Raw genomic sequence first — 14,474 nt, 5'->3', positions numbered from 1 at the left:
AATAAGTGCTGTCAGACATTAGGGTCATTAGCACTAGACAGATTAATCTTAAAAGGAACTAAGGGAAGTGCCATAATTCAGATTTATAGAGACCAAGTATTTAAGAGATTCAAGGCAATGAAGTTTGACTAACCACAGTATTTTCTTAATGTCTAAAGCAATCTGCTAGTGTGCTTAGTTTGGGTATATGACTCCATTTAAAGTTAGTATTGTCACTATCACAGCCTTTTTTCTCAGAACCAGTTAACTTCATATTGTAATAACAGGCCATAAAACCACCCTACACGACTCATTTAATCACAGTTAACGAGTTATCCACTAACATTTATCTTAATGATAGGCTAAATAAATACTTTAGTTGAATAATTAGCACTGGACTTACATTGAGCATGTCTGGCATTTCACTGGGTAACAAGGGACTTGAAGGTGTAGGTGTTGTCTCATCGTTAAGACTTTGGTCCGATGTCATTACTCCATTATGTATGTCTTCTGGTGGTATTTCACCCTTTGCAACAACTTTTTTTGGATTAAATTTCTAAACAAAACATTAATATATATGAAATGTGCTATTAACTTCAACATATGTAATCCTAAAGAGACTGTGATACTCTTTATACAAGGACTGTCTGGACTGTCTTATATTCAATTATTATTCCTTATCTATGGCAGCTACTGTTATATGATTCAGTATGCATTATCTCTGTACCCCCTACTTGTTAGCTGTCAGTCAGTGTTCAGTAGGTGTTCAAATCTTTGTCGAATATTCCCCCCCCCCCCCCCCCCGAAAAATGATCTAATGTGAAGATTAACAATTCTGCATCAATTTGAAAACATGTGCGTAGATGACTCAAATAATCCAGCAAGCTTTTTAGAGAGAAGCCATGAATTTGTGGTTTGATTACCTTAAAAATATCTGCGATTCGGTTGAAAGTGATCTGCGTTCTGGTCGCCCTTCATTAATGTGAACCTCCAAACAACATTGAACATGTGCAATGAAAGCGAACAAACTCTTAACAGTGCATGAACTGGAGGAAAATTTGGACATACAAAAATTGGGTTGGAAACAAATTGTTTCAAAATTGTCCAAACATTGCTCACTAAAGATTAAAAGGAGTGTGTTTGGAAGTTGCACAAGACTTATACAAAACTATGACCATAGGGCCCGCCTTTTGGCTGTTCTTAAATTGAAACTCCCACTCAAAGAAACCATTTCAAACAATTGAAGAGATCAAACTGAATGTGACAACAGAGCTAATAGTGCCGGAAGGCAGACATTGCAACTTGTTTCCCCAAGTAGGAGGGTTGTTTTAACAAGTGCATCATGTCCAAAGGAGAGTACTTTGAAGGATACTAAATGTCAAAATATCGACTAGCCAGGTCAACGTTGCTATTCTGCGGTTTAAGAAGTTTTTTAATTATTAATTAATAGTTTAATGTGTTTACATAATTCATTATCACTGCTTAACGTAACATAAAACTTACAACAACAGCTTAATGATAAAGCAAGTCTTAGGAATAACATGCAAAAGAGGAAAAGACAAAAAATGAGGTTTTAAAATGGATCTAACACTAATATATATTCCCAAAATTAATATAGTAGAGGTCACTTCAATTTCTTTTATTGCATCAGAAGAAACACTGACGAAAATAGTATTACACACCTTTTGTAAAAGATTTATTCTTAAAAGAAGCAATTTTATTTTCCTCAGACAGCAGACTATTTTTTTTTGCAGACATTCACTAAATCCCTTATAAAACACTAACAAAAATACTACACCACATAGAAATATTTACTGTTATAGCCAAGAATTATCATAGATTATAATTATAAAACCAAATGATTAAAAGGAGATTTAATGAGAAAATTAATGTTTTTTAATCATTAAAGAGCAGATTAAAAGTATTATGTTAACTCGAGGAATAATGAACACTTATGGTAGAAATGTTGATTTCAAAACTCTATTGGAGTTAATGGGTATATTGAAGTATGAATAGTTTTTTATGATTATATCACAATAAGCAGATTTTTAGTTAGTATTTTGAGTTTTGTTGGTACTAAATGATTGTCTACATATAGGTGATGTGTTAAGAAAAATACTGTGTTAAAATACTAGGTATTGGCTACTAAATGGTGCATATTTAAGGAAACATACTCTAATTGTAAGAAATCTATTTTAGAATCAACTAAAATAATAGGACTTGTTCTAGTAAAATGGACATTTATAAGTTATAACATTTTGTTATTTTCAATGTCATTTTCAGAATCTGTGGTGAAATATACCACAATATGAATGATAATTTGTTTATATTTAATTATGTCTGTAAGCTTTCATATATGTCTGAAGTTTAAAGTTCTATTATTTGAGAAAAATCAAATGAAATTTACAGTTTTAGATTTAAAATACTGTATACTCTAGAATGTGTCTAGAATAGTTATAAAACACTTTTCTCCATAAATAAGCTTTAAAATGGTATGATACAATTATAATTGTTATTATCTATTATGGAGCAAGGTAAATGTAAATGAAATAAACAAGGTGTGGATAGAAATAAAAAACTGGAAAAATCTTACCATCTGAATGTTGTATGATCACAACATTGAACACAGTTTAAACAATTACTTAAACAATGGTGTAATTTTACAATAAAAAAACATAACAAATACACATCTGTACAGATATAAACATTTTACACTTTTTGTTCTTGCCCACTTGCACATACTGCCTACACTGGTTTTATTGGACAGCTTTCCCTTACCTTTTTCTCCCTAATTATCATCTTCCCCTTAATTCTTCTTCATTATTTACAACTGTCATACAGTTAACTCTTCATGTCAACATAAAAGTTCAATGTGCATTTTTAAGCAACTTATTGCATGACATCCTGTATATTACATTTAAAGTTGCCAGTAGATTTAGAAAAATGTGTACCAACTGTGTTATATAAGGTTATAGTTATTCTTCTATGGAATTTATGTGAAGGTATTCTCATAGATTGATGTATTCTTTGGGAAAAGGACTGTAAAGAACACTTTTAATATAATTTAAAATATCAAGGACTCATTAGAATGGCTTATTATACTCAGTGAACGTTTTTATCCATAAACGGAAAAACTGGAAGTTTACAGAGTTCTTGGTTCTTGAAATTCTTGTACTGTCTATACAAATTTTACATTATAACTTGTACTGTTTATAGATCTAGTTTTGCACCTTTCCGTGATTATAGATCAGAAAACATTTTGTTCAGATATCTTCAATTCTTTGTTAAAATCACAATACAGATTAGCATGCTTTTAAGAAACACTTCAATAATAAATTTCCATAGGTTGATCACAAAACTTATCAAAACATAACATCCAAGACATACATAGGAGAACTTTCATGGACATGTACTGATTGTTATTTTTAAGTCCTAGGATGCGTAAATAAATAAATATATTTTATAAAATGCTGCTTAATTTCTTAACATTCTTTTGTTGATTACAAAAATCTAATTTTTGTCATTTTAACTGCTTCTCTACAAGTGATGTTTGTTTATGTTTACACGTTGTCTGCTAGTAACTTTGTTTGTTAAGACATTTACATTGTAGTAATGTAGTGAGAAAAGCAACTAGATACCAAAGTGGAAATGTTTTTAAACAGTGATTTTGAAAGCGATTTAGATGGAAGTATTGGATAAATGTAAAGTGTGAAGTGCCGCAACAATTAAAAAATGATTTCAAGGCTTTTCACATAAGGAAACACTACTAAAATGTGTAGTGATTTTCATCACATGAATATGCCTAAAACATTAGTAATACCAGCTTTTTTGGAATACTTCAAAATGGCATTTGTCAGTAAAAATTCTTTTCTAGTTATATTTAAATAATTTGCATAAAAATGTTTTTTTTTTTTTTGTAAAAAATACTGTGGCCTTTAGGAAAATATATAAAAAGTAACATTTATACTTTAATATAATTTTATTTACTTACCATTTATTAAAATTTATAAAAAAAAGGTTTACTTTCAATTTCTACATATATAAAAGTAAGGTCAAATCTTATTATGTATATGTGTGATAATATTTTTAACATCTATTAATTTGACCTATTAAAGGATTAATTAAGTGCTTGTATTTTACAATCTTTAATAGCTGCCACTAGTATTGTAGAGGCTAAAATAACAACTTCCTCAATAGGCTAATGTTCAAATCCTAGTCAATGTGACAAATACTGCTGTGAATCTCTAATATTTTTTGCAGTTTTGAACAGTTTGGTTGTGAAGATTTCAAAACTGTTTCTTAGCGACAATGTAAGCGACAATATAAGTGAAGCATATGTATTTTCTTCCTCAACAGTAAGAGTTTTCTAATTCACTTGTTTTGTGGATTTGAATGGTTTAAAATTGTTAACATTTTCAAAATCGCTTTCTAACAAGCACCACAGAGAGCTTGCTTGGGACCTATTTACTAATTTTGACTTCCTGATCTGTAAATTTGTATGATAGTATTTTGGTTTAAATAATATAGTAAACAGTAACACTACAAACTAATCATCCACAACACCAATCTTTGTATACATAATTCTCTCTAATTATCTACTACTTAAAAGTTCAATAATAAAAAACAACACAACAAAATAAGAAACAGTTAAGTTTTGAACAGCATAATACCTTATTTGGAGTCAGTTTTAACTTTTTTGTTGGTGGCATCACTTTTCTCTTGACAGATTTCAATTTACTTCTAGGCTTGACAGTGACTAGTTTATGTTTGGGCTTAATGGTGTTTTTTGGAGGGTTCTGAAAATAGAAGAAACTGTGAATGTTGCTCTAACTCTAAATGCTCTTAGTTGAGACCTCAATTAAGAGTTTTTAACAAATAGTTAACTGATTGACAAAATACATCTGGTAAAAACCATCTAGCCAGAATATTGCTTGCCATATCAGTTAACAATTAACCAGGCCACATAGAGAATCTTAAAAACATGAGAATTTACCTTACAACAATTGTGCAGAGAGGGCTTTCTTTTTCTTTTGTTCATTATTTGTTCCCTAAAAGATGATTCCTTATTGCTTGTTTCATTAAACATCTGATGATCGTTGGAAGGCTGATGAGCATCAGGAGGTGGTTCTGCATTCGGCGAAGGATTAGCTAATCCTATATGCAAAAATTCATATCAATGAAATACAACAGACAACATTTTAATAAAGTTCCAATATAGAATAAGAAACTTTAGTAGTTAGCACACCAGCTTATCAATCCAAGAACCTAAGTTAATTCAGACAAGGCATTTTCTTATTGTAATGAATAATCACCTGAAATTTAACCTGGACTGTATAATGTGATAAATGATTCGTGACATTGTGTATGAAAGTTTAAATAAATTAAAACAGATTTTTATGTCTAAGATTTTCACACAAAAATGGAAACATACACACACTCCAAGAACTCTAGTTATCAAGGTGTTAATAAATATATACAGTTTGACTCTACTGACATTTAAGATTTTCTTAACTGTCTCTTAGTTGGCTGCTCCCCTGAGGAATGAGTTACCTAGAGTGTTTTAAGTACATCCATGGGCAGAGGTTTATTTAATTTTTAAGATAAACTGATAAAAATCTATGTGATCAGTATAATAATTTTCACACACCCATACATGAACCAGGATTTTGTAATTTGTTCAGAACTTCAGGAGCCTCAAGAATGTTTTATTGTCGTCTCACACATGATATGCTTTGACAGTCTTGTTTAAACAATATTAAGATATATTATCTGTTAACATAATATGAAGTAAATAATTTAAATATATATTTTATTGTATATTTAGCTAAAAGACGGATATGTCTATTGAAATGCAAAGGTTACTGATAATGTATGAAAATTTCCTTTAATGAACAGAAAGGTTTCTGTTTCAGCCATTATATCGTACAATTACAATTACTTACGATAGTGGTAAAACATCAGGAGGTATGTAGCAAGTTTCACAGTTTTGTATGTATAACTGTTCTGTGTTTTGCTAGTCTATGGTATTTTGAGATCTGTTGAATGCTGAGATCTCATGTTATAATTATAGACAGAGCTTCTATAATTATACTGATTAAGGCTTTATTTAACGAACATTAAGCTTTGCAGGATAAAAATACATCTGAAAAAGTAAGTATACCCAGGTTAACTAAGAAAGGTCTACAAGAATCTCTATCACTCTAAGATGCCTATAATAACCTCTGTACCCAATACCTATAATGCCTTTTTTGGCTCTTAAAAACCTAGATTGCCCCATTAATAGACCAGAAGAGAGGGAAGAGGGCAGATGGGACAAAATCCCCAGAACTGGTAACTTTAGAAAGTACTCACTGTTAGTATAGAATGAATACATTATAATATAGAATAGAGATTTTGTATGAAAGAGATACGATATTTTGTATTATTTGTTTAAAGTCCATAGTGATATGAAAAACTATAATATTGTGAAACAAAAGTCTAATTGGTGGGTGAGTCAAATTATGTGAAGTTTGACTCAGAAACATCTCACAGCACATTGGAAGAGCTCCATGCTGGCCTACCAGGTTTATCAATCTTGTAATTTTTATCAATTAATTACAAATTGGTTAAAAAGCATTAGGTTTGAGTATATAACTCAAACATTGGCCAAAAAAGCATTGATTTAGCTGTAATCTGATAGTGGTTTATGACTTTTGTCTCTAGTTAGCTTAGTAGCTACAAAATTAGTTTTTGTTTTTTTCATTCAGTATGAAAGGTAAATGAAATGTAGTAAAAATTACTATTCATTCAACGTGTTTACATCCACTAAACACAACTACAGTTTGTAAAAAAAAACTCAATGTGTAGTCGTAGTTCTTTTTTAACAAGATTAATAAAATAAAATTAATTACGACAATGCAAAAATATCTATTAGGTCATAAACAACAATATACTAATATGCTTTTTACTATTCATTCAACGTGTTTACATCCACTAAACACAACTACAGTTTGTAAAAAAAAACTCAATGTGTAGTCGTAGTTCTTTTTTAACAAGATTAATAAAATAAAATTAATTACGACAATGCAAAAATATCTATTAGGTCATAAACAACAATATACTAATATGCTTTTGACTTAATTATTTCACTCTCAAAATTTATGTCTACTGTTTTCCACAACTTAATGGTAAAAGTAGTTGTATTTTTGATACTGTACCTTATGACAGATTATTTGTACACTGCTTTTCTCGTATGTTTTTAAAGAGAATGTAATGTTGTTATATTTCACACATTCACAAATCTTAATACGAAGTTAAAGGTTGTAGGAATGTAGGTTTTACCAATAGATCATAATCATCTACCAGATGCAAGTATTCTACTCTCGGATTAAAAACCATAGATATCAACCTATTAAAGCTACAAGTATGAGACATACATGAAACATTTTTATCAACAAGAATGAAATAATGTACCAATTTTGTATGCTATTCAATAAAAAAAAATCGGAAAACTTGAATTTTTCCTCAGCTGGGAAACAAAATTTTTACGATCAAAACTATAGTAATTCACAAAGAAATTATGATTCTTTACAAACAGTTTTAGTACCTACTTAGTAAGTACACTCACTTTAATAAAACTTGAAAAGTTGCTAGGTAAAAATACAGATTACAATACGAATGGGCCCTTTCCAGTGTCCACTCTTGCTTTCGGTGCCCCATCCTGTAGTCATGTGAGGTTGAGGTTATAAAATCAAAATCTCACTGAAATGAAATATTCAGTAAAATATAATAATTGTGGAAATAGACAACAACCTTGTGCCAACCTTTGATCTGAAGAGCTTCTGCAACTCTGAGTATTCTCGGCAGCTGGGACTGAGGTACGTTGACCTCACCACTGTACATGAAGGCTACGAGAGCCTGAAGCTCCCAGAAGTGGTAGTCCTTGAACATAATGATGGGGTGTTTACACGCAGCTCCGCTCAGCAGCTCGTAGAAGTACGGTGAACACGCAGCTAGCAAAATCTGCAACATGCTATTTTTGATTATAATAATGTAGTATATTCAGGTATTGACAAGCATAAATAATGTAGTCAAAATAAGAATTTACTGGAAAAAATACATTGTTTCTCCGTACTCAATAATTTTATTTAATGAAACTACACTTGTTTCCTATTTAAGGGAAGAAGAAAACAAAGGACTGTAAGATATTACAAAGAGCGCATTGTAATAAATAAGCAAACTTTTTAGGTTATTTTCAGTATTAAAATTGATGTACGAGGGGGTACCAAAAAAAAAACCGGAATTATTTTATAAAAATTATATATTATCAAACTTTTTACAATACGACCTTATCTCCTTCAAAATAATCTCCATTACAACTAATACACTTGTCCCAACGGTATTTCCATTGATCAAAACATTTTTTGTAGTCATCTTTAGAAATGGCTGCAAGCTCGAGCTTCGTTTTTTTCTTAACCTCTTCAACGCTGTCAAATCGTTGACCTTTCAAGCCTCTTTTCATGTGTGGAAATAAAAAAAAGTCGCATGGAGCGAGGTCAGGCGAGTAAGGTGCACGGGGCAGCGGAACCATGCCGTTTTTGGCTAAAAACTGCCTAACTGAGATGGCTGTGTGTGCCGGTGCGTTGTCGTGGTGGAAGAACCAGTCTCCAGTCTGCCACAAATCGGGTCTTTTCTGGCGAACTTTTCGCTGAACCGAGCTCCAAGTTAACCCACTACTCTCTGATAGTTCCTCAATTGTCTGTCGACGGTCGGTGAGCACAAGTTCACGAATTTTCTCAACATTTTCGTCCGTTCGAGAGGTTGATGGACGTTCAGAACAAGGTTTGTCTTCAATCGACATGTCGCCATTTTTAAATCGAGCGAACCACTCGTAGACCTGAGTTTTCCCCATAGCATCATCTTTGTAAGCTGTATTCAACATTAAAATAGTTTCTGCAGCATTTTTACCAAGTAAAAAACAAAATTTCACAGCTGCACGTTGTTTACTTAAACTTGCCATGACAAAAAACGAAACAAGAATAAAACAAGGTTAACGAAAACAGTCACTACAAACGAACAGAATGCACTAGTACAACGGAACTGGGGTCACTGAGCTCGCAATGGGTTGCGCGACACACGCCTAGCGGCAGGAATGTGTATTACACGCTGCCGGCTGCCAGCAATACAATTCCGGTTTTTTTTTGGGTACCCCCTCGTAAAGTGGATGGAAAGGAGATACAACTCAAGTTTTCTCAAATAGAATTTTTGAATTGAAAATGTTATAAATTTGTAATATCTATTTGATTAATCCAAGTTTTCAATTAGCAAGAATCTTGATTATTTAAGATAAGTGGGATTCTACCAATAATTTATAAGGGCCCAAATCTTATTAATAATGAATCAAATTACTATTTAATAATTATTTACTTGAACAAATACATTTTCAAATCAAGTAAAATATCCCTAATTCTTTAGAAAAATAATCAAAAGTCAAATGGTCTCTGAAAATATGTTAAGCTATAAATAAACACATTACTTTGGTATCTCTCTGGTTACCAGGTTATCTCCCTGTTCAATATATTTTAAAAAAGCAATATTTTCGAATATATATTTAAAAACAATAATATTTTGGTAAAAATCAGTTTTGATTCAGATAAGACAGAAAGAACAACTAAGACTGTGATGTTCTATCACAGATATTGAGTAAACTGGAAAACTCACAATACAGTTTGTTTCTTTGCTTTTTTGTAGTTTCCCTGTTACTGAACTATTTTAGTTAATTACATTTAGTATGGATCAGTCAAACTAAACTGAGTACAGTATTTATACTTTACAAACATTTTGGAATGTTCCTTAAAAAAAATAAATTCAAATGCATTTGGAATTAAAGATAAAACTGAAGTAACTGGGTGAACCTTGTGACACTTGAGAGATTGGCCTTCGCACGCTAAAGTGACATCAACAAACTGTTCGTCATGCAGCAGGTCTGGTAGGGTTGATGTCATATTGTTCAGGTAAGTGTTCCACCTAATGCACATAACAGGTTCAACTTCAGGTACTAGGTTATCCTCAGGCTCCTTTGTTGGTTTTACTTTTTGTAATGGTGCAGGACACTTTTTTACTTTAGGCTTTGCTTTCTTGTGTGTTGTTGGGGCACTTTTGTTCAAAACTGAAGGCATTAATTTTAACTGCTTTTTCCTTAGATTTCTTTGAGGACCATCTGTAAAAGAATAGACTGATAAGTCTCAAATAAATCAAAACATATTTAGTACATATTCTCTGTTAGTAATAGTAATGTTCTTATTACTATTAGATGGATTTCATAGAAATCTTATATTGTCTAGTGCCATCAATCTCATGAAAGAATTTACAGAAAATTTTACAAAACTTTACTGAGTATGATTCTTCCTTAGAAAGTGTATATAAGGCAGTACTGAAATAGGGTGCCAAACTTCAGGAAATACGAGTAGTTACACACATTAAAATAAAGAAAAAAGCCCCTATAAGTAAATGTCCTACAATGCTTAGCTTTCTGTTTACACATTTCTGTTTATTACACTATAGCGTTTTCTAGGTAACTGTAAAAGCTATACAGTTGGAAATTTAAAAGTATGTCATTATATCTATAGTTGAAATATCACTGAAGAAATACATTTGTTCTCAATTAAGTTAGAGGTAGCATAATGCATACAAGATACAATACTAATACTCCCTTAAACATAAGTATACTTTAGAATATTGTGACATATTAAAGAAATTGGGATACAAGTTTTTTTAATTGGTTAATACTTATAGAAAATGTCATTGGGGTATCTGTTGGGAAATAGTCAAGAAAAACCATCTTGAAATTTTTTACTGGTTGACACTGAGTAACAAACTCATCCAAGTTATGTGTAATTATATTTCTGTAACAAGTTTAGTCTGAGCCTATAAAAAAAAACAATTATTTTATTTACAAGCCTACATTACATTGCATAAGCACGTAATAGCCCATATACATAAATTTTTCGGATTGTGGTGGTTGTGGATTCTAGTAGTCTTGTTCAGTGAAAATGCATAAAGTTCCCTGGAAATTCTGTCATGAGCGTGATTACAACCAGCAAATTTTTATAAATATTTCCTAAAACAATATTTGATATTTTTTAACTTAATTAAGCAGCTCATCAATTGGCATATAATCCAACAGTAACTAAGCACTATGACAATAATACAAATGCCACTTGAGAATGTGGCAGCTGTTAACTGATGACTGAATCGACTAAGCAGTTGTGTTGTTTATTTATCTCTCTCTGTTTGTTGTTTTCCTTTGTGCTGCAAATGTGGATACATTACAGCAGGCATTTGGTTCTGCTCATTTATTTTGTATCATCATTATTTTATCATAGTGACCATATATATTTCTGGATTACAACTAATAAAATTAATAGGGAACCATTACTCTAAAAAAAACAAATATGACTGAAAATGAATTTGATGATCCTTCCGATAAAAAGTATAAAATAATAACAAAATCTGATCAAATTATTACAAAATAAATGATTTGTACTATTAAATAATAATTACCATAGTGATTGATAGTAAAAATCAAAACATTATTTTAAATTATATTTAATAAAAATTAAAAAGTTAATAAGTACTATTAATAGTAAATACAAGTTTTAGAAAATTTTACCATAAGTTAATATACAATTTTCTTAAATGAGGGTCGCTCTGAAAGGTTTGAGATACCAGTAGACAATGCAAACTGCAATAATCTTATCATTCTTATCTGCTCGTCCAAGCGCCAAGCAGTATCTGACAGTAAGTTGGATTCATCAGTGTACTTGTGCCGTCTGTTTGGAAAGATCAATCATTTTAAGTCACACAGCCTCAATAGCACATTAACCTCAATATAACTTATATCAAGCTTCCATGTCTGAGTTGGTAAGCTTGAAATAAACCTAGGAAGCCAAGTTTACAGACTTGTTTTAAGATTTGTTTTAAAGATAGCAGTGGATTCAAATAGAAAAATGTTTTAAAATATACAATTATAAGAAATTAAGACCAAATTAAATGATAAAGCATGTAACTTGGCTGTCCAAGTAGGTCAACAGAGTGTTCCGTTTTATAACTAACTTGAAAAATAAATTGAACACCTTATGTAGTTTAAATTTTAAAATCAGTATTATTAGAATATATTAAAAAAAATTAACCAATCTGATAATGGTCAGAAGATTGGAATTCCCAAAGACAAGTAATTGAAGTGTCAAATTAATGAAAGGATTACACAAAACACTTTTTGAAATCATCACTAACACTAGCATACTCAGAGTCTGAATAGACAATACCTGAATACTGCTCGGTGCTGCTCTGTTGAGGAACAGAACACAAAGAACTATGTGTGCGCAGAACACCGTCAAATCACAATCCTTCAATCACAGCCCCAGGTTGTTTTAGGCTCACATGAGCTCGTTTTGAACTTCGTTTATAGTAAAAATCCAAGTTTGGATGGCCAAGTATAACAGGGAGGTAAAGAAGTTTGAATTTAACATGGTATTACAAAATCAAAGAAGCTACTTGGTTTTTAGTTTGAGGGATGTTTTCAAATTAGAATTTTAACAACTAAGTTAATAATATGCTAAATCCAAGTTTAGTGTAAGTTTACGTGCTGTCTGAGAGTTATTGCGAGAGCATTTTCGGATAATGATTTTAATGTACTTTTGTTTCAAGAGGATCCCGTTGAATATCTCAAAATTATCTTTAGGTCTGAAGTAGCATATTGTGCTACTGTTTTTAGACGATATTCCGTATTTGAAGGGGCCGTCATTTGCTTGCAGACAACAAACGTTCACGCAGGTCACATTCCGCTGTCACTCAAGAAAATATTTGATCGGGTGCGCGCGTTCAAGAGGAGAGGTAACGTGTGAAGAGAAGAGCAGTGTGATTAATATTGTATGACATTTTAAAAATTAGAAAAACTTTTTCTCAATGGGTACATTACGATTTGAAAGATGAGCAAAAAGCAGAGCATGTGAGAATCAGGCAGCAGACTCTCCAGCTACTTAATGATGGTGGTCATTGGATTATCTACAAAATTTTCACTAGTGATGAGACATACATACCATTTTATGATGACGTTCCAACTGAGGAGAGACTCATGTATGGATGTTTGAAGACAAGCTATCACCCACAATGGTCAAAAGACAACGATCAGTGAAGGAAATCATATAAACTCTTTTTCAGGAGTTCGGGACTGGTGAGGGCTATTAAGTTAGAGGGACCAGGAACTATCACACCAAGTTGGTGCACTGAACAAACAGAAGTTCAGAAATTTTGCACCACAACAATTCCTCTTCTTACACCGTTGGAAGTATTTGGTGAAAAATGCATCAAAACGATGAAATAATCCCCTTTTCTCTAGACCTCGCTATGTGCAACTTCTGGTTATTTTTCAGTCTGAAGAAATATTTGCACAGTCAGCGCTTTTTTTCGGAAGCTGAAATTGATGATGAGATTCATAAATATTTTGACTCCATTAAAAAAAATTGAGTGGATAGGTTGATTTCAACGAATGACAAATCCAAACTAAAGATGGAGGAGAGGATTAATTTAATCCATGTGCTTAATGTTTGGTAAGTCAAGCACAAAAACTCTTCATATATCTCAAAACCTTCAGAGTAACCCTCATATATGCAGTCACATTCTACAAAGCATGACACTGTAAATGAAAATTAATTTTACAGTACTATATACATTGCACACATAATATTTTCTAAAACAAATAGGAAGTTGAGTTCTACCAAGATTCTGTTGAGCTGGCAGTTAACTCACCAAATTTGACACCTGGCTTAGCTGAAGGTAGGGTAATGTTGTGAGAACACAGTACGTGACGTCGCAAGTTGGTAGTGCCACAACGGTTTGGGGCAGTGCCGCCTCGTGACATACGCACCCCACACAACAAGCAGTCTGCCCACACAGGGTTATCCTCACAAACTTTGAAGTACGACCATACTGGACTGGTATGAGCCTTTTCTTTGTGAGTGTTCTCTTTTAGAACTTCTGATTTCTTCGCCATTTTTGACTTCAAAATTTATTATTAATTTCAATCCTGTAAAAAAAGTTATGGCTATAAGAAACAAAATCTCTAAATAAAAACATATATTTAGCTTACAAATTAAATTAACATGTACAATTTTTGTGGTACCTACAGACATATGTGATGTTATAGCCTATATATTTTGGTTATTTAACAAGCCAAACAAAAGGAAAGAAACAGCCAAACACAATAAATTATACAAATAAAGTATAGGGAGGACTACCACTGGCCTGTACTAGCAAAATTTGTTCTAATGTTGTAATATTCAGTATTCTTCTTATTATGGAGCAAATAATGGTGAGTAAAATCATCTAAGCACTTGATTTTTATATTTGTTTAGTCTTACGTTATTCCATTTATAGGAATGACTAATATTTGGAATTAACGTGAACTTTCAAGTTCTGGAAAAATCTCCATTATAGCTCCAAATAAACCCATAGAA

At 31.8% G+C, this 14,474-nt stretch overlaps 1 protein-coding gene across 3 annotated transcripts in view; it reads right to left on the bottom strand.

Moving 5' to 3' along the window:
• LOC124357617 overlaps positions 1-14,046 on the bottom strand; it is a 29,672-nt gene extending 15,626 nt beyond the window's left edge. For 2 of the 3 annotated variants that reach the window (XR_006921956.1, XM_046809559.1), the window contains exons 1-6: positions 13,768-14,046; positions 9,873-10,177; positions 7,782-7,980; positions 4,973-5,133; positions 4,650-4,775; positions 383-535 (exon numbers count right to left, since the gene is read on the bottom strand). Coding sequence is in view for 1 of the 3 variants with exons in the window: in XM_046809559.1 (XP_046665515.1) it covers positions 383-535; positions 4,650-4,775; positions 4,973-5,133; positions 7,782-7,980; positions 9,873-10,177; positions 13,768-14,011 (1,188 nt within the window). In the remaining 2 variants the exon portion in view is untranslated. The remainder of the gene's footprint in view (positions 1-382; positions 536-4,649; positions 4,776-4,972; positions 5,134-7,781; positions 7,981-9,872; positions 10,178-13,767) is intronic. The other variant, XR_006921957.1, reaches the window with a different exon arrangement.
• Between the last annotated feature and the right edge of the window lie 428 nt (positions 14,047-14,474).

Source organism: Homalodisca vitripennis, chromosome 3 (assembly GCF_021130785.1).
Source record: "Homalodisca vitripennis isolate AUS2020 chromosome 3, UT_GWSS_2.1, whole genome shotgun sequence".
NCBI lineage: Eukaryota > Metazoa > Arthropoda > Insecta > Hemiptera > Cicadellidae > Homalodisca > Homalodisca vitripennis.
Note: the sequence above shows the minus strand (reverse complement) of the source record. Positions and strands in the feature narration are given on the sequence as shown.